General features: G+C 40.5%; 3 protein-coding genes across 19 annotated transcripts in view; 1 reads left to right on the top strand and 2 right to left on the bottom strand.

Moving 5' to 3' along the window:
• LOC133460533 (protein TANC1-like) overlaps positions 1 to 5,380 on the top strand; it is a 39,166-nt gene extending 33,786 nt beyond the window's left edge. For all 3 annotated transcript variants that reach the window (XM_061741159.1, XM_061741151.1, XM_061741168.1), the window contains 6 exons: positions 1,052 to 1,184; positions 1,508 to 1,537; positions 1,618 to 1,709; positions 1,799 to 1,945; positions 2,959 to 3,059; positions 3,198 to 5,380. In XM_061741159.1, the coding sequence (XP_061597143.1) occupies positions 1,052 to 1,184; positions 1,508 to 1,537; positions 1,618 to 1,709; positions 1,799 to 1,945; positions 2,959 to 3,059; positions 3,198 to 4,560 (1,866 nt within the window). In that variant the 3' untranslated portion in view covers positions 4,561 to 5,380. The remainder of the gene's footprint in view (positions 1 to 1,051; positions 1,185 to 1,507; positions 1,538 to 1,617; positions 1,710 to 1,798; positions 1,946 to 2,958; positions 3,060 to 3,197) is intronic.
• On the bottom strand, positions 5,014 to 18,543 carry wdsub1 (WD repeat, sterile alpha motif and U-box domain containing 1). The gene is made up of 13 exons (XM_061741181.1): positions 18,491 to 18,543; positions 15,111 to 15,522; positions 13,774 to 13,961; positions 13,106 to 13,192; positions 11,548 to 11,641; positions 10,945 to 10,978; positions 10,804 to 10,844; positions 9,028 to 9,134; positions 8,878 to 8,895; positions 8,484 to 8,510; positions 7,984 to 8,163; positions 6,431 to 6,565; positions 5,014 to 6,327 (listed from the first exon to the last, which is right to left on the bottom strand). The coding sequence occupies exons 2-13, from the start codon at positions 15,506 to 15,508 to the stop codon at positions 6,176 to 6,178; spliced, it is 1,461 nt and encodes a 486-aa protein (XP_061597165.1). The 5' UTR covers positions 15,509 to 15,522; positions 18,491 to 18,543; the 3' UTR covers positions 5,014 to 6,175.
• A 1,749-nt stretch (positions 18,544 to 20,292) lies between these two features.
• baz2ba (bromodomain adjacent to zinc finger domain, 2Ba) overlaps positions 20,293 to 24,991 on the bottom strand; it is a 70,360-nt gene continuing 65,661 nt past the window's right edge. For all 15 annotated transcript variants that reach the window (XM_061741018.1, XM_061741062.1, XM_061741029.1 and 12 more), the window contains 5 exons: positions 24,619 to 24,754; positions 24,393 to 24,539; positions 23,254 to 23,558; positions 21,914 to 22,057; positions 20,293 to 21,759 (listed from right to left, as the gene is read on the bottom strand). In XM_061741018.1, coding sequence (XP_061597002.1) covers positions 21,603 to 21,759; positions 21,914 to 22,057; positions 23,254 to 23,558; positions 24,393 to 24,539; positions 24,619 to 24,754 — 889 coding nt within the window. In that variant the 3' untranslated portion in view covers positions 20,293 to 21,602. The remainder of the gene's footprint in view (positions 21,760 to 21,913; positions 22,058 to 23,253; positions 23,559 to 24,392; positions 24,540 to 24,618; positions 24,755 to 24,991) is intronic.

Below are 24,991 nucleotides of genomic sequence, written 5' to 3'. Positions count from 1 at the left end.
TGAAATAAAAATAAACTGCCTGCATATATAGAATAAAAATGCTTCTTGAATAAAATAAAACAAATATCCCTTTCCTGCATAACAATTAAATTAAAATACACTGTGCAATTAATACAATGTAGACAGTAACAGGCAGACTTTTCACTGAGGTTGACAGTTGTGCAAATAACAAATAAAACATTCAAGTCAATTTGTCACAAAATAAGCTATATCAAAATCATTTTAAAAAAAATGTAAAAAAAAATCGATATAAACGATATTGTCTCGTACCATATCGTGTTTGAAAATATATCGATATATATTAAAATCTCGATATATCGCCCAGCCCTAATATATATATATATATATATATATATATATATATATATATATATATATATATATATATATATATTTATACAGTTGAAAAATAAAGTGAGTCTGTTTACAATCAGTCACAAATATAATTATTGTTTATGTGTCATTTCAGACTATTTTGGGCAAATGAAAGATATCATAATTAAATAATTTGCTAATTTGCTTCCTGATTGTGCACATCATGCACAATCAGGAAGCTTCAATCCGAGTGTCTCATTTGCTGTTGATCAGCAGGAAAGTAATCAAAATGATCCGATAATCAACAAATTTCCAAAGTCGGTTTAATTAAGTTGCAGCCAATGTCGTTGGTGATGTCTGGTAATGCAGCTGGGCATGTTGCACATTATCAGCAGGATGGCGGCGATATCCCACAGATGAAGTCAAGTGGAAATGTACTCTTGTGGCAAGGTTTACATAAAAGACCATTTTCTTTTTAAATCAACTGCTACTAAAAGCCTCAGATGAACAGAAAACAGAATATATTACGCAATGTCATTATGTATTTAACACAAACTTAGGCAAAATGTGGAAAGAGTGTGGGAAACTGAGTGCATGAAAGAATGTTTCAGTAGCTTGTAGAAAAAAACTTTAGCTGTAATAACTTGAATATTTAAAACTTTAGAAATGTACTTCACTTTTCATGTGGCTGTATGCCTTTGCTGAGATCTTGCATTGAAACAAAATGTGCTCTCAGGTGCATAACCTGGTGGAGCACGGAGCAGTGCTGGAGAAAGGAGACAACAACGGTACCAGAGGCTCAGATCGAGCAGCTGGCTGCCAGAACCCGGCTCTGGTGGCGTCGCTGCTTAAAAAAGGATCCAAGTCAGGTATAAACACCCGCGCTGCCATGACAGAGCTGCAGTCGGTGGAGTTGGACTTATTTAATATTATGCTGATAAAACAGCTCAACAAACTGCAGCGCAGCCTTTAAAATGAGCATTAATTTGAATCAACTCCCACCACTCTGAGTGTATTCACATTTGTATCTTGCTTAGCCTAATCAATACATATTTTACATTTATTTATAGATTTTTTTTACTGCAGCACATCTTATCGCTACATTTTATCCTGCAGCGTTACATCACCTCCTCTAACTCATTCTCACCTCTCCCTTTTCAATCCGCCGTTGCTCTCCTTCATCAACCAAAAGCCTACAGAACGGCTCCCCACGATCGATCAGGTACATGATTTATGTAAGATACAACGTAAAAGCGACAAGGCAAAGACGGATAATATAAAGATGACTGTTCACTCCATCAGGTCATGCTACGTGGGCTATGGCTTCCTCCAAACCAGACATTCTCCTAATCCTGCTGCAGAAGCTGATGGAGGAAGGGAACATTCTTTACAAGGTATCGTGTATAGTGGATTTCATTGACACAAAATTGCGAGGAACTTTCGATTAATGGTCAAAACTAAGCTGGATGTCTTTGTTTCTCAGAAGGGGCGCATGAAGGAGGCAGGCCAGCGCTACCAATATGCTCTGAGAAAGCTTCCTCGTGAGGGACAAGCAGAGGAGTTGAAAGGACTCAAAGACCTGCGAGTCTCCCTCTATCTGAACCTCTCCCGTTGTCGTAGGAAAACTAATGTAAGAGCCACAGGGGTATCAAACCGCTCAAACACTGCTTAATGTTGGCAGCAGGATTATTAGATGCCAAAAGCGTGGCGGGAGAGCTGTCGAGGTGAGGCAGATGCCTCCTTAAGATATTAAATCCATCTCTCAATGTAAAAACATGTCAGCGCTGCTGCGGATGACAGTAAACACATTGTGACTTTTTGGATCTAATTTAACTTTTCCCTGCTAAAGCAAACAGAATGTGTAGGAAAGACCTGGGAGCCGGTAGTGACATGAATAAGTGTGTGCTGTTAGTGTGGAGATGGATGTGCTTGGCCAGCAGCCAGGTCTGGAGCCCACCCTGGTGATGACAGGCGTCCTAACAGGCTGTGTAAAAATGCCATCTTTAGGGTCGCTGCAGCCGATGAATAATGGAGCAGATAATGTGATGTGATAAGGTCGCTCTGTCTGGTGGACGAGAGTACACTTTCTCTGCATCTCTTCATGGAGTTATTTACAGTGGATGTGCAAGTGGGCCGGCTAAACGGCCGTATTATAGCAGAGCTAAAGCAGCAAGGGCCAGCAGGGACACTACATGATACTGTACCATCATTAAACATTTAGCAGGAACATTCACAAACTCACATTCAAGGCTGCCTTTCTGACCTCGCTCTCAAGGACAGAATCAGCATGTTGTCATTTCATTTTCAACTGAGAGCGATGGCAGTAGCAAAATCCTGTTTTATATTAAGAAAAAGCAGCTTTGTGTTTGTGTTTCTCTCCTCCTGTTTCTGCCGTTAGTCAATACAAATGATTTGCAGTTTGAGTTCTTTCATTACACAGGCTTCAATTGATAGAACCATATAACGAGGCTCCAAGTAAACACTGGTTTTTATTGGAATCCCTTCAAATAATTTTTGTAAATCAAAACATCCCATCGCTACTCGACAGCCACAAGCGGTTTGTCAGTGTTCACCGTTATAATTATTCAGTTGGAATATAATTACTTCTCTTCACTTTATGTACTTTTTTTACTTGAAACACAGGATTTTGGGATTGCTGAGGACTTTGCAACCAAAGCTCTGGAACTCAAACCCAGATCTTACGAAGCTTTTTATGCCAGAGCCCGAGCCAAGAGGAGTAGCAGGTATAACTTGTTTAACAACGCCCAATATTAAGACAAATGCAGAACAATTCATGTGAGAATCTGCTTTGGGATAGTGGCAAAGTATTTATTTATTTATCTTTTTGAAGTTGCTTTGTTAATTTTCTCTGTCCTCCCCAGGCAGTTTGCTGCAGCGCTGGCAGATCTCCACGAAGCAGCACGACTCTGCCCGTCCAACCGGGAGATCCGCCGCCTGCTGGCTCGAGTAGAGGAGGAAAACAAACATCATCTGAAGATATCTGGCAATAACATGACACAGGGTTACAACAGGGACCCTCACACCCACCACCACCACCAAACTACGGAGGAAGTAACAGACATCTACTCACAGGAAAGTCGAGAGAGGCAGATCCCAGCAGACCAAGCTGATGCAGAAAGGGAGGGTGAGAAGGAGGAAGGTGACCAAGTAGGCCTGCACTGCGGGAAAAGTCCAGAATATTGGCCTCTGAATCCGTACGCTTCTAACAGGACTCTCCCGGGAGGTGTGGCCTTCAGTTTAGCAGATCAGTCCCCGTGTTTCCCTAAAGAGGAGTACGTACCGAACCAGCTGCTCGTGGACACGCCTGAGCCGGGTCCTGCCATCACCAGACAGAGCCAGAGTCAGAGCAGCAGGACTCAGCACCACTGCCATTCCCTCCAGGCGGGGAACAGAGTCGGGGTCAGGCCGCTGTCTCTGTGCGGCCCCTCCAGTCCCCTGCCGGGGAGACACATCTCCACCTCCCTACGGCCGGCCGCAGTCGTGGGGATTGATATCGGCCCCGGATCAGTCAGCGAACACTCCGGTCACAGCCCCACTGAGCATTATCATCCCATGTCTCCCAACAGCTCGTCTCCACCTGGACCCTTTCAGATGTACCAGCCGCGCTCGGCCAGCTTCTCCAGGGGCTCCGACAGGCTGTCCACTCCTTCTGTGCCTCTGGACGGCCTGGCTCTGGCTCTGGGGTCTGCTATGGAGGTCAAGAAGGAGGGTGGTGGAGCGGGAACAGCGGGGTCGAGGGGCTCCAGCTCCAGTCAGGCTTCCAGTGGGAACCTGTCAGATGGAGGGAGGCAGCAGGCACCAGACGCCCCGGGCCCCATCAAGAGCAGCGGTAGCTTCAAGGCAAAACCCGAAATGAAGCCTCGGCCCTTTATGGGGGTCATGGACAAGGCGGCGCGAGTCCAGGGCCAGCAGACCTCCGGGCCGAGCCGACAGGGACACGGAGGAGGAGGAGGAGCCGAGAGTTTCGGTATGTCGGTCATGGAGTTCCAAGGGCTGAACAATGAGTACAAACGTGCCTCGTTCCAGGAGCAGCTGTCTGCGAGCCAGCAGCAGGGCAGGGAGTTTGGAGAACGCTCCCACCAGCGAGAGACCAGAGGGTCTGTATCCTCCCAGCTACGCTTCCCTGACGGGAGGCACAGACAGGCGAGCCTGACGAGAGACAACCCGGCTCTGCATGTGGCTCCCATAAAACCCAAGCGCTCATTTATAGAGTCCAATGTCTGAATATAGTTTATCAAAGTGCAAAAACAGGCTGTTTTTCATCACACTATGTCCCACATAAGGTAGCGAGGGAGAACAGCTCCCTTCCCTGAGCCTGTTCTGTAGATTTATGCTGCTGCACTGCATTTACAATCTAGAACCAGTGTTAAACTCAGGCTACTATGCTTTTGCTTTCATGTATTCAGCTACACTAGTGTATTCAAGGAAATCCGGCGTACCTTAAGTAGGGATCTGAAAAACTAGCTAGTGCATTGTTTCAACTTTTAACTAATTATATCAAATATAGAAGTCGGAGACAGCTGTGTGCACGAATAAACAAGACTTCACGCTATTAGCTGCAGTATGTGACCATTTCTATCATTGAATGTCTTTTAAAACATTTATATTTGTACGGTGTAAACTATATTTGCAGATTATATATTTCCTTGTAAGTGATTATCTGTCAGCATTACAGGCTTCAAAGGAAGGTCTTTATGTAATTCAGATTCTCTTTCTTGGTACATTTGATAAAAAAAAAAAAAAAAGACACTGTACATGATGTTGTTGGAAACTTATTGTCATAATTTAACACGGACTTGACTGCATCAATATGGACGGTATACAGTATGTTATTTATTTTTGCATTGCAGAGAACTTAATCAGATGAAGCATTTATGGGTTTATTTAAAAACAGAGGAAACATTATTCCAAATGTAGGACAGAGAACCTTAGGATAATTTTTATCTTGCAGTATGTCCATAGTTGTCATATACCCTTTTCAGAGTCATACAACGGTATAAAGAATGTTACCACATTAATATTGTGGGATAATAAAAATATTACATGAGGACTATATTTCTACATCTGCTTATTTCACTGTGTATCTCAGAAATATTAATTAAGGTCTGGGGTGTGTACGCAAGAATAAAAGCTCTTGTCCCTTCACAGTTCAACACAAAAATATACAGTATATAAACATTTAACGAAGACATTACATTAAACAGCTCGTTTACAACTGGAGATTGGCAAACCTGAGCCATGGAGAGGTTTTAGTAATTAATGTCACTCATTACATTCACAGCTAGATGTGGGTTGATGTGGGAAAGTAAACCTTGAACTACTTTGGTCAGCTAATGTTTACATCTACAATTAAAAAAAACAAAACAAAATATAATAGATGGTCAGAGAGGGAAAATACCCCCCCATCACAATCATCTGTATAGAAAAAGGGTAAAGGGATCATCACGAATGTTAAATCCAGATGAGGACTGAGCTATCAGAACATTATTCTTGTGCACTTTTTTTATTATTATGAATATTCGTAGCCTACATATTATAAAGAAATTTTGTATCACTTTTCAGACATGTGTATCCTGTCAAGCATCTCTTCAAGGGGCAAAACTACAACTAGCTTGAACGTAAGGTGAAGTGAATTACTGAGTTATACTCTTTAAGTGAGATTCTCATGTTTGCTATATTCACCCTCAGCGTACAGGCAGATCATGATGAAACTAAAATAATTATAGTAATCAGCGTCATTTCATAAACGAGTCCCACCAAATTAAATGGCACAAAGTCAGAAACCTGGAAACCTGCGGTTCTGATGTGAGCACTGCGTTGTGCTTGGGTGTGAAGGAGGTCAGTGGCTCGTCCTCCAGCGGCCGATAGCCATCTTCAGCGTGTGGTTCGGGGTGAGCAGGGTCGTCAGTAAGGGAAGGTTGGTCATGGGGCTGGTGCGGTTCTTGGTGTGGATCCAGCCTTCAATGGCCTCTCTTTCATAAGAGTAGCCATCTGTTGGAGCAAATAAGAGGAAATAGGATAACTAACATGTTGTTTTGCCTTTTTTTTTTTTTAAACCATAATCATAAGGAGAAAGATCCTCATATTGTCCTACCAGCAGCAATAACTGGCTCCCTCATTGTCTCTCTGGTGATTGGACAGAGAAACTCATCAGGAATGCCTGAACACACTGAATCACTCTTCAGCTCCTCCACCTTCCTCAGGAGTTTGCCCCGCAGGCCAACTGATTCTGACACACACACACACACACACACACACACACACACACACACACACACACACACACACACACACACACACACACACACACACACACACACACACACACACACACACACACACACACACACACACACACACACACACACACACACACACACACACACACACACACACACACACACACACACACACACACACACACACACACACACACACAAAATCAAATCATGAATGTGCAGAGGAGAAAACAAGACTTCATGTGTTCTCATTGTGAAGAACGGGATGAACTGACCCAACATAAACATGTGTAAGAATATCAGCATCAATGTTTGGAGTGTTTTCCACTCCCGTGTTTAGCACTTTTCGCTCTTGCAAATGTGAGCGTGGGTGAGCGTGAGCATGGTGGGAGCAGACCATGTCTGTGGGCTGTCTGTCCAATTCCAAGCTAAATGGCATTTTTGGTTTGGATAACAAAGAAGAGCTGACGCCGCTGAACACAAAACACTTTCTTTTTCTTTTTAAATATATATATATATATATATACACACACTCTCTTTTCCAAACTTACTGGTGCATTCTGGTTATTATCTGCCTCTTTCAAAGCAAAACTCCTCACTGATTTCACTTCCATCTTTAAAAGAGATACCCGTCTCTCCATCAGTGCAGAAGATAAAAGAGGATGCAACTCAGCGCTGTTTGCTAAGTTTTCTCTGCTAAGACGGTGGGATTCATGGTGCGCTGCTAAAAACAGAACAATGTGAACACAAGCTGTCACTGCACTGATGCTGTGTCAACTCGACGGTGACTGACGGCAACTGTGGGATGGAAATGACGACATGGCAGCACGGCAAACATTTGCAGAGAACATGAAGTCTGCTGTCTAAACTGGTAGACAGACATCAAAATCACACTCCAAGAAAATAAAAGAAGGAAAAAAAGATATAAACTGCAAGCAACGCAAGCTGAAAATGATGCCAAAGACATGGGAAAAACCAAGAGGGCTTAATGATATTAGGTGTAAAAATCCACTTCATACCTTATGGGAAAGTTTGTTTTGAAGCTTGAGTTATGTAACCCATGAAGGGATCCAGATTAAAGTCAGAAGTGATGAAGCCCCAAAGCTGAAAGCTTTTAGGTTGCAGCCTAATATTATGTAATCTTGCTGAGCATAACCACCTCTGACATCCCTTCACCTGTACCTGAATTCAACATTTTATCCTTTTAAAGCAGTTTGGGAAAAAAAAAAGACTTAATCCACAAATATTTACAGTCTCTTCTTTCTCACAAGACGCCAGCCCTGTAATACCCGAAAGACTCTTTTATTACACTTCAGACAAAAGGCAAGGGGCGCGACTACAAGGACCGGAGGGAGAGGAGAAGGCGCGCTGCTGTCACAGTGCAGTGTGTGATATTTGTCCCCCTCACCTATGCGCAGCTCTGACGCCAGTGTTTCCTTGGTGAGACCGAGCAGCTCCGTACCATCTATATTATTGGATTTAAAACAATCCACCAATCTCTCGAGGCCTTCCTCTACCAGCCACTCCGACACGTCCTCTTCCGTCCAATCGGCAACCAGCAGCCTCGATCGACCCGCCGGGGCTCTTGCTGAGAAGGCAGGCCAAGGGAAGAAGGTCAGTTGTTTTATATATATATATATATATATATATATATATAAAAAAAATTTAAAAGGCAAATATTCTCAGTGTAAGACCGTCGTGGGATCCTGCTGACTGATTATTGATCAGGGGGCTGCGCTGCGGTTAGTATGGTTTGTGTGATGATATGGAGGTTGCATTGATTTACACACAGAAAACCCAAGAAGAACTTCATTTAACATTCGATTTTATCTTTTTGCACTCATTTTGCGTGAGGACTGCTTCAAATGCCTTTCATTCAACAGAAAGATACATTTAGATTCTTCTCACCTTCTGTTGATGTCTGCTCATACTCTTCTGTAACATAAAATGAAAAAGGTAAATGTACGCAAGAGGGCTGCAAAGCCATCTTAAAAGAAACTTTAGTACTTGATAGTGACGAGCAAGGATGGGAAAAGAGGGCAGTTTTGCACACAAAACCTGCATCCCTCGCTACGAGTTAGTCATAGCGAGGGATGCAGGTTAAGATTGCAAGATTATGATTAGAAATACCAGCTTCTACGTATAATTCTCTGAGAGGGAAAGCTGAAGATTTAAGTGAAAACATTAACATTTATTGCAGCGGTATTATTATGATTACTCAACTGTTAGAGCTGTCAAACAAAAAGATAAAAATATTTAATAAAAGGAGGTGTAACAATATTGAAGATAAAAATAAACTAACCTGAAAGCGACTTTCCGCCTTTTCATTTCCACGTGATGTAAAGGACAGAAAAACAAAAAGAGACAAATTGAGACAAATGTGGCCCAACATCAAACTAACGCTTGTATTCTTTCAGTGCACTTTTTAAGTGTTATGTGTGTTCGGTCCCACCATTTGCCGTGCCTCCATCTTCCAGCCTCCAGATGTTTACAGACTTATCCATCGATCCTGTGGCAATCAGTGGTGAAGTTGAAGAGAAGGCGCAGGCTGTCACGTACCTGTAGCAGGGAACAAACAACTCATTCATGGCTTTTTTATAAACAATTTTACAGTCAGTTAGAAAAAAAAAAGCCACAGCACGGAAAGCAAGATGTAGGAATTGATTCTGAGACATGAATCGCAGCTGCAGCAGAGAAGCTCGGCTTCAGGATACGATGCTAAAGGGTTAGAAGCCGCGACTCCCTGACACACCTGAATATGTACGTAACAGTGTGGAGAAGCTCTCCAAAAGTAGGTCACGTCAGTGGTAAGTTTACTCTGTCACAAGCTTCATTAAAGATCTAAATCAGGATTAAAACTACATTTTCAGTTAATTCAGGAAAAAAAGAAGTCAAGGCAAAGTTAATGAGGACAATCTCTCTAAAACCTAAGCTGGGTTGCTGAGTAACGCTGATCCACAAAAGCCATTAGACTACACACAAAAAAGTGCAAAAAAGACTAACACTAACCTAACATCAAGGCCTTCTCTGAAAGTCAAATGAGTTTCCTGCGGGCATTGTGTCAAAAGTTTCATCTATCCTTCTGCTTCCACTTCAGTTAGCAATTTTCCAAAAGCACTTTCATTTCCTCCACTGAAAGGAGCTCGATGCTTTTCAAACACAGGTGGCTTTATCAATGCGCATATGGCTTGAGCGATCAGTCATCTGCGCCTCGTGTGGATGTGTGTGTGTGATGAGAGATCTAGGCAGTGTGGTTCTACCTTTCTCCTAACAAAAAAAGAAAAAAAAAAGAAAAATGTGTGTTTTGGAAACCATGATTCACAATGATCTGTTACAGTCATGACATTTACTGCGTGGGGCTTATTCAAACCGACGAGGTGTGGCATCAACAGCTGATGAAGCTAATCTGAAAAAAAATAGGAGTAACTCGTGACTCTCTAAGGTTCATAAAGAGTGAACGTGAGCGTGTTTGAAATGAGCACTGAAATGAACGAAAAATCCAGACATTACAGCATTTTCTGATTAAACAAGAAACTGTTTGATTAAATATATGTAAATACATGTTCATTCATAATTCATATTTTTTTTATTTAAATGTTACTTTTTATTATTCATGTTTATGAAATAATGTGGCCAAGAGACTTTAATGTGAAAACATCAAACAGCCACAAACGTAATAATTAATCTGTCAATGAAAAACAAAATAACTGGTTGTAAAAGAACAGCGTGTGCAGGAGGAGGAACACCGGCGAGTGACTGCTGTTAGCTTTCAGGTAAAAACCTGTTGATCCAATGTGTTATTAGTAATTCTGCAGCACTCTTTGAACAGTGACTCTTGACCAATCCCGTTCGAACCATTGCATAAAGCCCGCCCCTTGCCCATTAGGATTGGTTGGTATGTTTTGTACCGGTGGAAACGGTTTCATTAAAGAGAGGGGTACCAGCCCCATTTTACTTGACAGAATTTTCATGAAGCCCTTTTAAAAAATCGTCTCCCTCTAAAACCCACCACCACCTCAGCACGAGACCGTGTGGGGTGCTTTTGTCAATACTGAAAAGGAGGCAGGTTTACAGAGATGTAACGCTCAATGAAGGCCAAATGGGCATGTACTATTAATTAGCTCCACTGACGTGGAAGATCAACGTTTAAGATGTAAGATCTGGAACAGGAAACTACATTTCTTCATTTATCATTCCAAACAAAACACGAGTATACATTTATATTTACCTGTCGTGTGTTTTCAGCGTGTACAGCAAAACTGCGTTATTCTGTAGAAAAAGTGTAGCACGAGACAAAATATGAGCAACGTGTGTCAGCCGGCAGAGCTAAAAGCTGCTCAACACAGTAAAGAAAAGGAGAGGAACTTACTGCATCGTAGATTGTAACGCTTTTGTCCACAGAGCTGAAGGAAACAGAAAGATTTCAAGTACATCAGCAATGTTTCAGAAACCCAGCTGCTTTCTAACTCAAGTGGTTCACTCAAGGAGGAATAAAGCGATCCATGTCTCCCTCCAGTGTTCCCGGGAACGTACTGCACTGCTGTATGAGCAGAGGGTGGCCTACTTTCTGCAGCATTCAGGCAAACAATCTATATTTTACATCAATCTCTTGATCCTGAATAGATCAAGACATGAAAACTGACCTACATCAAGGCAGTGATTTAAAATGTACATTTAGCGTATGGCTGGCAACTGAGAAAATCTCCCGAGGGAAACAGCATGAGACCAAATCCTCACACAAAAATAATTAAATGTGTCAGTTACACAAACAACAAATATATGCTGAATGTTTCAGCTAATTAAAAAAAACAAACTGCAATGGCCACAAAGTCAGTCCTATAAAAACGTAACCCTACCTGGTGATAACAGACAAAACTTATTGTCCATTTGAAGAAGATTTCGAGACTGAGGTGCGCTTCATAAATGTCAGGTGCAAGATCACTAGTGTTCCATCGCAAAGGTCTGATCTTACCCAGACACGAGCAGCCGCCCATCCGAGGAGAACGCACAGCAGAGGACCGGAGCCGACTGTCCAGTTAGTGTGTGAAGGAGCTGCATCTTATACGCTGAGAGAGAAAGTGACAACAAAAGAACAAGAAAAGAATGCAAACTGAAAATGAAATGCATTGAAACTGAAGGGATGGTAATTGCAACTACTATAACATTTTATTTTTTCAATGAAACATGTATTCATTTGGCAGCATCAGTGATTTGTCCTTGTCAGGATGTATTGTTGATATTGACTGATATTCAGCTCATCTCCAGTCTAGACTACTGTAGGTGCAGGGAGAAAGGACATGATGATAATTTTATACGCATCAACGATGTATGAAGTCTGAGACAAAGGAAAACTTTAAAAAGCCAATCTGAGCTGATCTCTGTAAAAAGGAACAGAAAGTATATCAAACCCCTTGTTGTCTACAAGTTAACAGAAGCTGATTTAAACTAAATGTTACAAAAACATAAAACTCTCAACTATTTGATTCCGTATTACACAACAGAGTGGTAGGACTAAACGAGCCTTGGATTTCAGCGTCTGATATGACCCACATGTGCAGCAACAGCTGCAAATAAACGTTTCCAGTAACCGTTTGTCATGTTTGATCCCAGTTCTGTGTACAGAACAACGTGAGGTGACATTTCATTGGGTTTAAAGAAACCCTTTAATGCTCAACATGAAATGACATGCACACAAAAATATTGGAAGTGTTCATCATAGATTGAAAACAAAAACATCTTCAATTTTGTCTTTAAACATTTTGCAAATGATAATGTTTCTTATCTTACTTTATTTTTTTTCTTTTATAAGTGTGGCGATGGTACAGAGGTCTTAGAAATCTGGATTTAGATTTTTCTTTCCCCTTAATAATAAAAACCTTCATTTAAAAACTGCATTTTGTGTTTACTTCTGTTATCTTTGTCTAATATTTAAATTAGTTTGATGATCTGAAACATTTAAGTGCGACAAACATGCAAAAAAATAAGAAATCAGGAAGGGGAGGAAACACTTTTTCACACAACTGTCTCTGACAACTTTCAACAATAACAGTCTGTATGATCTTCCTCGTCTTTGGCATGCAGAACCCGACATCTGTTTTTTTCCATGAGGAAACTGAAACACGGACTCATCTGACCACAAAACACGTGCTCACACTCTTTCTGCTCATCTGCCACGATCTCCTGCCCGCAGAACTCAATGATGTTTCTGGACAGAGTTCACAGACTAGATTTCTGGATGTGGCCGACTGTGTTGAGAGACAACGATGCAATCTTTTCTATATTTATTAGCCTGTCCTTTAATTTGAATCCGTCCCATGCAACATTTTCATGTGATTTCATACAGTAGACTGTTATAAACGTAATTCTATCATCAACTTGTTATCCAAGTAGTTGTTATGATGTGTTGTACTGTGAATAATGTTTGTTAGTCTGCAGCATTTATTTACCATTTTGGATGTCTAGTTCTAAGGGTTTATCTTATGAGACGGAAACAGATTTTCTGCTTTTCAGTATTGTAATATCGTGCCCACCTCCAGAGCAGAACTTGTTAATGGCCCATATCTTCAGGTGACAGTCTTGACCGCAGGACGCCAATCGAAGCTGCACCATTTGACCACCTAAAAGAGGATAAACAAGCAAACAATCCACATAAAGGAAGACACACAGAGAATATTCAAAACAGGTTGATTTTATGGTGTGAAGACCAAACAGAACAGCTATGCGCCGCCCATCCCTTCCTCACTAAAGCTGTCAGTACGACTGTAATGTCGCCACCTCATGTGCTGCCTCTTACGGATGAGAGGCGTACAATACAGCTGGGCATGTATGTGACACACATTATGTAAACTATAACTGATAGACCAGTGGGCGAGTGGCAGCTATGCAAACGCAGCAGATATATTTTACAGACTGCACTTTCAAATGCGGCCGACACTTACTCTTATAGATCCAAGTTTAACATTTGATTTCAATCTAACTTGAAATCTAGTATATTTTTTTGTCAAAATGTAATGATCACTTTGTTATGTCACTTCATAAATAATGATAACATTCATTGTTCAAGTTTTGAATAAACATAAGTATGTAAAAATTCTGTGGTGATTGATGTGCAAGTTTATTTTTTACTCTCATATATTGATGGAAATGCTTCAGGCGTGTGCTGAAGAGCCGCTGATGAATTCACAGCACAGTTTCTCACCAGTGAGGATGGTGGGAGCGAACATGCAGCAGGACACCCCCAGGTCGTGGGCGTTCTTCTCCGCGTATAGCTGGTTCATGTTCAGGTCCCACAGACGCAGGTCCCCATAGGTGGAGCCGCTCATGAACATCTGACTGCAGGGGCTGAAGGAGCAAGCTACCATTGTTGTGTCACTAACTGCCCCAGTCCTTTAAAAAACAAACATAAAAAAACAGGCAGCAGCAGCTGCATTATCCGTTTCCTTTTCATCACTGCTCAGGCACACAGGGAAGTAATAACACGGAGTTATCCACATTATGGATTGCTGTACTGCTTGTGAATTTAAGGCCTACTAAATTCATTGGAGAACAGTTCAATAGGCACAGTAAGTATTGCCCTTCTTAACCCCATAATGCAATATATATCATATTTGATACATGAATTTCTAAGACCTCGTACCATCGCCACACTTATAAAAGAAAAAAATAAAGTAAGATAAGAAACATTATCATTTGCAAAATGTTTAAAGACAAAATTGAAGATTTTTGTTTTCAATCTATGATAAACACTTCAAATATTTTGTGTGCGCGTGTGTTATTTCATGTCGGGCATTAAAGGGTTTCTTTAAACCCAATGAAATGTCTTGAAGTAGCATTTATACACCACCAATAGTTAAACTCAATTTAAATTCAATTCAATTTTATTTAGATAGCGTCTATTACAACACAAGTTGTCTCTAGGCACTTTCCAGAGACCCAGAACATGACCCCCGAGCAATTATTACATAAACATAATATAAACAATGGCAGGTAAAAACTCCACTAGTGGGATAAAAGCTTTAAGCCAAACAGTGGCAAAGGAAAACTCCCCTTTAGGAGGGAAGAAACCTTGAGCAGGGCCCACTCTATGCAGCAAATACTGTAGATGTGCTGTGTTGACAAAAGAGCCAATGCCCTCTGAGCCCCCGCTAAGACCCGCCCCTCATCCACAGATGAGCCAATAGCTGTTGAATGTGAGCTGGAGGAGGACAGGAACTCAGACACCTGTACCTTTCAGCGCCTTACATTTTTACATATCTCAGTGGTTATTTGCAGTCATTATATCTACATCCTATTTGAATGTTCTTTGATAAGGTTAGAGAATGGGAAGATAAAGACATGGCTCAGAGGCTGAATTTCTAATTTATTTAGCAAAAAACAATCAAAAGCGTGTTTTTAAGACATTCAAGGCCTGTTTAAAATAGGTATTAGATGCCATAATAGGTCCCCTTTAAATCAATATCAAGGCTACTGATTCCTGTCACTGAATCAACAGATTATTTCAGCTCGAAACAAATGTACTTTTTCTTTTTACTTTACCTTCGTAGTTTTCTAGAGGGGAAATCCCAGAGAGCCAACGTGCCATCAGACGCCCCAGACACCAGGTGGACAGAGTCGGGAGAGAAAGCACATACCCGGACGGGGCTTCTCCCGGGATGCTCGAGCACGGCCTCCAGGTCACCTGTGACCATGGACCAGATCACCGTGGTGGCGTCTGTGGAGCATGAGGCCAGAAACTGTCCGCAGGAGCTGAAGCAGCAGCAGTGGACGCTGTAGCCATGTCCTGCCAGCGGCGAGAAAGGCAGCTCGGAGAAGTCCTTAGTGCTGTATATCCTTAGGGTTTTGTCGCCGGAACACGTGGCTAACAGTTTTCCCGAGAAGGCGCACCAGTTGACGTCATCCTGATGGTCTTGTAAAGTGCAGATCAGAGTTGCCATTTGTGGAGCCAATCCTAAAGTGTAGTATAAACGTTTAAAGAGAGGAGAATCTCATTTCAGAACACATAGATCCACTCATGTGTGATGGATCTAGCCAAAATTCATGTTAATGGTCGTGACTTTCTATCAGATGGAAAGTCACTGGAACAAGATAACACAGTGGTCTTCAACCCTGGTCCTCGGGACCCCTGTCCTGCATGTTTAAGATGCTACCCTGCTGCACCACACCATGATAAGTGACTGTGTCATTATAGTCCATGGGCCAGAACCCAAAATTTCACTGGTCAGTACCACTCAAGGTGACCAAACTTACTTGTGATTTTTGAAAATATCCATGTCTGTAGATGATATTCTGGTATGATAAGCCTTCCTGAGTGGCAGCTGGATCATAGTTATCAGCTCATGAAGTTACACACCCCCTTCAGAAAATTACATATATCCAGGTTTAGACTCATGTACAGGATATCTGTCAATGTTTCACAATATTGTCTTTGGTATCATTTTAAGCATTCATTCAAGCTAAGATGTGAATCTTTCTGACCAACATAGAGGTCACTGCAGCTCTTTAAACTATAAACAACACACATTTTTACACAATTTTCGCCTAAAGGTTATACCACTTATAGCCCTGTGTCATCTAGGAACAACAGAGACACAAAATACAAAAACTAGAATACTCACAGGACCATAAGGATTCAGGAAATGTATAATATAACCCTACTATATCATTGTTGCAGGTCATTGAGAGCCTTAAACTAGAAGAGCATCATTAGGCTCCTATGAAACTATAACAGCCAGGTTAATGTCACAAACTGGTCTTTATCATGCAAATACAGGATGATACAGCTGCCACTCAGGAAGGGTTATCATACCAAAATATTAGTTTTGTGACTTTGAGTGGTACTGATATCTGGTCTGGCCCATGGACTATTAACAGACTTGTGCAGACCTGGATGACACGCTGATCAAATCAAATCAAACTTGATTTGTATAGCCCTTTTCATGCATGTATAAAATGCAACACAAAGTGCTTCACATAAAACGTTAAAAAACATAAAACTTATTAATACCCCCCCCCCCCCCCCCCCCCCCCCCCCCCCACACACACACACACACACACTACAGTTCACACAAGTATAAGGCTGAGCACTGAGGATCCAGGTGAGGAAACGGTGTCAGGGAGCCGTCCACACCAGGAGGTCTCATAACCTGCAACCACAAGGGATGTCTCCACAGAGACCATCCCGGCCCGGACGGATAGAGGAGTCCCCACCACAGCGGTGAAGCCGTGGTGCAGAGCTCCACAACCATCCAGGCCAGAACGACCCCCAGGACGACCCCCTGCAGGCCAGAGTCACTCCCAGCATGGAGGCTCCACATGAGGAAACACTGGAGCTAAAAGCTACAAGAAAGCAGGATAGGATAGGCTATGAGGTTAAAATACATGCTAAAAGAGTTTAAAAGTATAACATAAAATCCTAAAAGTAGGTCTAGAAAGCAAGACATACTAAAACAAGCATAAAAACAACTTAAAACCATAAGACCATAAAACCTGTTGATGACGACCATTGATTAGAATCAAGTGTGATGATGCAGGGAAACATGTAAAACATGCAGGACAGGGGGTCACGAGGACCAGGGTTGAGACCACTGAGATAACAACATACTGTTCCCAACACGATCAAACAGAAATCCCATGAACGAGGTGCTCTCTAAAACTGAAATTAAGAAATGGAGAACTAAATACATCACTTACTCTGTAAGCCCCTGAACAAAAGAAGTCAAAGTTAAAATCCTAAATAATATTTATCCATCCCGTGAGCTACTTAGAAAGATTTGGTGTCGATCATAATTGCAGTTTCTGTGACAACAACCTTTTCTTTGACTGCATGTATACCCTGATATTCTGAGGAGATTATGTTTGGTGTTAACATGAACAACACGGAAAGTGACACTGAACAATGTAATACTACTTCCCAGATCTTTCATCCACACCTGCAAATGGAGGAAGAGAAACCCCATTTTCTCTGTGTTTAAAAAAAAAGGACCTTGTGGAAGCCTAGTGTGAAACTGTTTGCTTTCTTTGGTCCTTTTTTATTTTACTTTTTAAAACTTTCTCATTATCTTAATTCATTTTTGTTTATTATTAGTTTGTATCATGTCATACATGTTCTGATATGTGTCTACTACTTGAATGTGGGATTTACAGTATATGGTAGGGTCCATTTGCTTATTTAAAATGCCCTGTTTTTGTATGTGAAAATTGTTTAACAATTATAACTTGAAACAAACTCAAATCAGCTTCCAAGACACTTGCAAAAACGCAAAAATAGTCAGAAACCAACCCACCAAAGCAAGTGAAACTGCCGAAAGTAAGCAGACTTGATGATCAGTTTTGTTCCTTATTAATCTAAATTGATCAGCCAGCAGTGCTACAAATAAACCTTACTAATTACAGCTGAAGGAGCCAGGAATAAATTTAGCTCAAGGGTATAAAATTAACAATCTGTACAAGCCTTTAACAAGCAAAATGGCAAACATTTTGAAGACTAAAAAATCCTTACAGGCATTTTTTTTAATTTCCCGATTGACCAGTGTAAGTGTTCTGTCTAAAAGAATATGTATTTGTATTGATCATAGAGCTCAGACCACATCATCAGTTGTAAATCATATCTTTAAATGTCACGTTTCCAGTTCCCCACCCCAGTTCCCCACCCCAATGCAAAACGAAAAACTGCAGAATATTAGTGACCTTTACCTGTGAGCAGTAATAAAGTAACCTAGTTTAAAATTAACAGACACCATAAACTGACAGAGACATCGCTGACTGAAGCTAACGCTGCATCAGAATTAAAGAGCAACTTTCTACCTCATATCATGTCGAAAATAATTCACCTAAATGAAACCCACTTCGGTTGAAACCGCTTGGTAAATCCCCACAAATCTGCCGGTATGTGTAAACGTTTGACTGCAGTAGCTTACTTGAACTGGTTCGCTGTGTTTACTTCAGTGTTTACTTCCTCGCCCGATCAGCTGAGCGTGACGTGGTGACGTCACCGAGTGCGTCGATGCGTTCAAGTTCACCTCGGAAGTTTGGGTTCCGTATCACCCACTTTTGATAAAACCTGGGAAAAGAGCAACATGGTTGCTACCAGGTACGTGTAAATAGTTTCTGCGGATATTGTGAATGGTGGGTTATTAGTAGTTACAGTCCACATGTCCAGATTGGATAAAGCCAGTTGGAACCGGTTGGAACCAGAGCGCCATCTTGTGGAGAACCTGTGGCTGCTGCTGTTGTTGCCTGATGTTATTTTTGTTTTAGTTGCTAAAATGTTGGTCAAGCTTTTAAAAACTGGTGTATATATATATATATATATATATATATATATATATATATATATATATATATATATATATATATATATATATATATATATATATATATTAATATGTTTTTAATTTTATTATTTATTTTATTTTTATTTTTTTTATTATTATTTTATTTTTTTTGCTTTCAAAGGCACACAGCATTTGACATGCGCAGCAAATCACAGAAGCACTTTGACCAGCATTAGATTTAGCAGTGATTCATGTCCAAACCCAAGCGACTTATTGCTGCTTGATTTAATGCTTCTCGGATTTGTGCTGAATGACAGCAGCCCAGCAGATGATCCTTCACATATAAATGATAACCACCTTCCTCTTCTGCCTGTCACTGTGACATGAACATCTTCATGTCCTCCACCTGACCTTCTACATCCACTACATTTACTACACCAACATTGGTGCTGCTACTGAGGCTGCTGAAGAGATCTGCAACAAACCTGTAAGAGTTTGTTTTTCTCCCACAGCTCTTTCACTCTACCTGTGTCAGTGTTTTGTCACTTTTGATAAGAGAGAAAAAGAAGTATAGCTCTCATAGAGGTTGAAACAAGTCAGCTGGACTTCCTTTTCTTTTGTTTTTGGAGACGCTTCACCTTTTATGCTGTCATTGCAGTTTTTGGTTAATTAAAAAAAAGACAGATTTTTCAACATGATAATACAGTTAAGGTCCACTCAATGATTAATACTGTCTCACCTTCCATTTTCTGACAAATATTAAGTTGTATTACTTATCCATTACTGAGTTAATAACAAAAATGTGCATTTATCAAGGAATTTAATCAACATTTTCTACATTCAGTGGCCCTATATGTCATGTCATGTCATGTCATTCTGTTTAGGGGTCTGCATTTTGTAAAACTACAGAAGGATGGGGGAATTTCAAATCCTTCAACATCATCAGGAAAAATGCATCAATCTATTAAACTTAAAGAAGAAAAGCCTCAATTAGCAAAAGCTAATTTTAATTGAAATAATCTAAACATGCAATTTACTACAATGTTTGATTCTAATTCAAAGTCATGGAGGTTGCAGAAGTACCTGCCAAGATGATGCTTAGCCATCTTCCCAGTTTTATTTTAGGTGCTGGCATTACTCTGACACAATTCTTTAGTTTAATAAATAAATAAATAAATAATAATAAATTGATTCAATTTGTGTTTTTGGCCCCATTCTTGCCATTTTGTCAGAACTGACGGGTATATATTGGAATAGCAGGTAGATGGATAATCCTATCAACTTCAGTTTGTTTGGAAAATCATATTAGATATTTGCAGACACAAATGAATACTGATTTGTAATTTCTACTTTAAAAAATAAGTGGATTATTCCACCAATCCCCATAATGCCTTTTATCAGAAGCAGTTCTGTAGGAAACTGAAATAAAAACAAGGTTAATTCACTTACGTTGAAAAACATCCTTTTAATAGGTCCGTGCCACACACTAGTGAAAAATAAAGCTCCTACAAAAGAATGATACTTTTATTCCACAATATCTTAAATAAAGTAACTTCAAGTACTTTTGACTTGGGTACAAAAAAATCTAGCTGCCCCCATCAGGCCACAACACACAGCAAGGTTCAACACAGTGGTTACAAATGGCCTTAGGTCCTCTGTATTGTGGCAGATTTCGAGGAAATGCGTTGTGGAAGCATCAATGAATGCTTGTTGTTCCTTTTTCTGCTATGGTGAGGAATGATTTCTGTGTCACTGTCCAACTTTGGAGGCCTTGTTGGATTGAAATCATATAAAAAAATAATTGTCATAAGAATGAAAACTAAAAACAAGAACATCCCCTACATGCCCCTGTTGGAAGGGTAGGCACTACCAAGATTAAGGATACCACAGTGTTTGCAGAGGATATGTATATACTGTACAAACAATATTTATGATAATGTTTTCATCACGTTCACTAAAATAGAATGCTACAATCATTCTAAGGCATAAACAATATCTTAATATTCTTAAACAATTTTTACACATCGTTCCAAACAAGACATAATATTGACATTAATAAACAGTATATACACATGAATCACTATTGTCTGACTGTTCCTCTGCTGTTCCTGTAAATAAATGCAATTTTACAGTTTCAACAAATGAATACAGTTCTCTGATGCCCCAAAGCACTGAACAGTGTAAACAGCTTTTTTTTTTCTTGGTTTTGTTTGATATTTGGGAGAAAAATTATAACACAAAGACACATTCCTTTTTTTTTAATTCAAAGCAGTTCAGATGATTCCTCCTTTTCATAGAAAATGAAGTGGACCTTGATTCATAAATAATTATTACAAAATTAAATACATTCACTATAATACGATTAAATAACAAAAGACTATTTACAAGTAGTGGAAAGAAATCTAGCGCAGATACATCAGTGACATTTGAGGATTCATTCAGTGCAGTGTTCTGAGACAGGGAATGGTATTGCACTAGGACACCCCTTTACTCTGGGACTCTTTGGGGCTTTTTTCCCTGTTGTAATAAATCCAGCGCACCTCATGTAACAACGTTTTTTTTAATTATTATTATTATTATTTTTGTTTATTTTTCAAGGTGACATCTCTCTTAAGCCCACCACAGGTTCCTTATGAAGGAGTTGACTACCTCTTCCATCCTGCAAAGTCAGGGCTTCCATCAGAAAATAAAAACAAAAGTAAAACCTGCTGATCCAGTATGAAAATGGGTTAATGAGACAAGTCTGAAGAGACTTTTAGTTTGTTTGTTTCAGAAGCTCAGTCCAGCGCTTCTCAAAGAACTTCCTCATGTTATGACCAGCTCTGCCTATATCTGAATTGTCTTCATTGAATTTTTCACAGTTATCAAAGACCAAGTTGACATCAATAATGAAAGTCTCCAGGTTTTGATACCTAAAAAAGAAAAGTAAAGAAAGACCCTTTAGTTCCTGGCATGCAGTGGATGCAACACATTCTTTGAAAAAACACCACACTGACTTTAAGTAATGTCCGAAGTATGTGAAGGCTTTTTGCAGAAAACAAACTGATAGAAGGAACGGGAACTCACTGGCTGCTCACAAGCTTTTCACGTATGGTGGAGAAGTCCATCGGTTTCTTGATGACCTTCTTGTAGCCAGGAACTGATTTCAGGTTGACAGGAGTGAGGAAAGGCCATGCATCCTGATGCCGCTCCAATTCAGCAAGAAGTACTCTGTTGGACACACACACACCCCCACACAAAGAAGAGTTTTATCTGGGAAAGAGCAAGTCTGGGGTCTAATACAAAGAATCTGGCCTTTACTGGGAGTTTTGCCCCCCCCTCTTTCTTTCCAGTTCTTATAGTGTTTCTACATGTATTTGAAGGAGTAACCCCTGGTAATCACATAAGTACTCAGCTATCTGTAGTTGTCTTTCATGTCATAATTTTAGCTTTGTAACCTGCAATGTATCTGTCTGAGGTTATGTTTGGTGCTGTTTTATGCAGCTGTTTATCAGTTTATCATGCACTGTGAAATAAAGTCTTATTGTAGTCTACAAGTCATTTCTATTACCAAAGCCAAGGAGATGTTGAGTTTGAGAAACATGGATCTCTGGGCAATGTGGATCAATCCAAACTGGTCTGTACATAACTTTGCATTTTAGATCTAAATGTAGTTTAGATGTTTAGATACCCAGTCGTATTATACATATGTGGAAAAAAATAAATTAAATACTGTTGAGCGTGCTTTGTAAATGTAATATACATACATAAACAGTGTAAACTAAATTACGCCTATATTGTCTCAGGTCACCTAACATCTTCACAGATACATTCTAATAATAATGGATTACATGTATATTGAGCTTTTCTGGACATTCAAAGCGCTCACAATGGTCTCATTATTCATTCCCTCCTCATTCACACTTGGTGATGGTAAACTACATGTGTAGCCACAGCTGCCCTGGGGCAGACTAACGGAAACGTGGCAGCCAAAATGCTCCTAACGGCCTCTCCGAGCATCACCGGAACATTCAAACACATTCACACACCAGCGATGCCCTCACACAACGACGGGTGACCGAGGGAAGCGAGGTTCGAACCGCCAATCTTTCCATCATTAGACCACCTGCTCTACCACACGAGTCACTGCTGCCCCAGAGTAGAGAAACTGAATCGTTTTTCTGGAAACAAAAAGTCTAAATATTTTTTGTCTCAGGGTTCAGGGTCAGATAATAAAGTTAGTCTTTTTTTTCCTCCTTGGTTTAGCAACAGTAATAGTTGAGAATGTGGTGAAAACCCCTCAGCCTGCTGTAACTTGTTGATGTGGTCCTGCAGCAGATGGCGGCTAGTGTGCATTTTAAAATAAGTCAATGCGAAAAAGAACTATTTAGCAAAAAGACGAGTTTAAGCACGCCAGGAACACATACCTGCATAATCCCAGGTCCCTGTTGTTGTCTCTTGCCGTCTTGGCTCGTTTCACACACGTGGGGCTCTCCTGATTGGTCAGAGTCAGAGCAGGTGAACTCTCCTCAGTTTTCCTCTTCCTGCTGGTGTCTTTCGCTCCCTTCTTGGGCGTGCTGTTGGCGCTGGCCGAATCATCCTCAGACACTTCCCCATTCCCTGTCTGCTTCCCGTTCTTCTTGGCCTCTCCACCTTTCTTACTTCCTCCTCCTCCACTAGAAGCTACTGGTTTGGGTGGAGGCTTTTTGATTTTTGGGGATGGACCACTTGCCTGTAAAATTAAACAATCATTTTTTTTAAAGTAAGTCTAAATATGGGAAACCTGGGAACTACGAAACATCATGTGAGGGGGCAGCACAGTGGCTAAGCAGACCTGGGTATTTCCAGTCAAGCAGTAATATGAAACACTTTTAGAATGATTTATTCTACCAATTACATTTCTTAAGCTGTAGAGTTAATAGATTTTAAGTAAACAGCCGAGTGGCTGTTTTAATGTTGTAAAGCACAAGGAGAAACTATACATTCATAACATAGGACTTATTTTACTCTTTCTATACCAGGGGTCGGCAACCCGCGGCTCCAGAGCCGCATGCAGATCTTTAGCGCCGCCCTAGTGGCTCCCTGGAGCTTTTTCAAATATTACAATTTTTTCCTTTTTTTATTTTTTTCCTTTTTTTTCTTCTATTTTTCTTTTTCTTCTATTTTTCTTTTTTTTCTTTATTTTCTCTTTTTTCTTCTTTTTTTCGTTTTCTTTTTTTTTCTTTTTTCCTTTCCTTTTTAATCTCGACATTTTGAATTTTTTCTCAACATTTCAACTTTTTTCTCTCGACATTTTTACTTTTTTCTCGACATTTCCACTTTTTTCTCGACATTTCCACTTTTTTCTCAAAGTGCATCATGAAAAAAAAATCTTCTCCCAGTTATAACTAATATAGAAAAATGCAGCATGTGTTGCCTTCATTCTAAGGCTTATACAAGACTTTTCATTTTTTGCGGCTCCAGAAATATGAGTTTTTTGTGTTTTTGGTCCAATACGGCTCTTTCAACATGTTGGGTTGCCGATCCCTGTTCTATACCAATAGTTAATCACAGAAGGTTTTGATACCTTGGATATGCAGGCTGGGCAGTACCAGTCTCCTTCTGGGATGCTGGTGATCTTGGGTTTGTGACAGTAAGTGTGACAGCCTTTGTCACAGCCATCACACAACAGGAGGAGGTCCTCATTGTCTCCTTTCTTGCACATCTGACAGTACTAAATAAAAAAAAAGTGTGCATTAAAACCAAATTCCTGAACATGGAGTCTGTTTCCAAACATGGGGATATTTTATTACCACTTTCATGATGGACCTCTCCCAGGCGATAGACTTCTGCAGCTGCTGGAGGCACATGGCCAGCTGGGCAGCACTGCGCACTTCACTCAAGGCCTTCCTCCATACCTTCATCCCGTGAGCCACCTCCTCCTCACCGCTGAAAGAGGACAAGGCGGTGAGAATCCAAAATGACAAGTATTCATGTGAATATTTGGACCTATTTACACACTATCAGTTCAGTGTCAGTTGAACCAGTTGCCAAAAGGACAGCAGTAGATCCAGCTGTGCAGAAACAGGCATGAGGATTTGAAAGTGTAGGGTGCTGGGGACAGTTATACACCGATTTTGTCATGTAAAGGGGGATGCTCATGCAAGCGTTTGTGTGTTGGGAGCC

The sequence above is a fragment of the Cololabis saira genome, chromosome 2 (genome assembly GCF_033807715.1).
Source record: "Cololabis saira isolate AMF1-May2022 chromosome 2, fColSai1.1, whole genome shotgun sequence".
NCBI lineage: Eukaryota > Metazoa > Chordata > Actinopteri > Beloniformes > Belonidae > Cololabis > Cololabis saira.
Note: the sequence above shows the minus strand (reverse complement) of the source record. Positions and strands in the feature narration are given on the sequence as shown.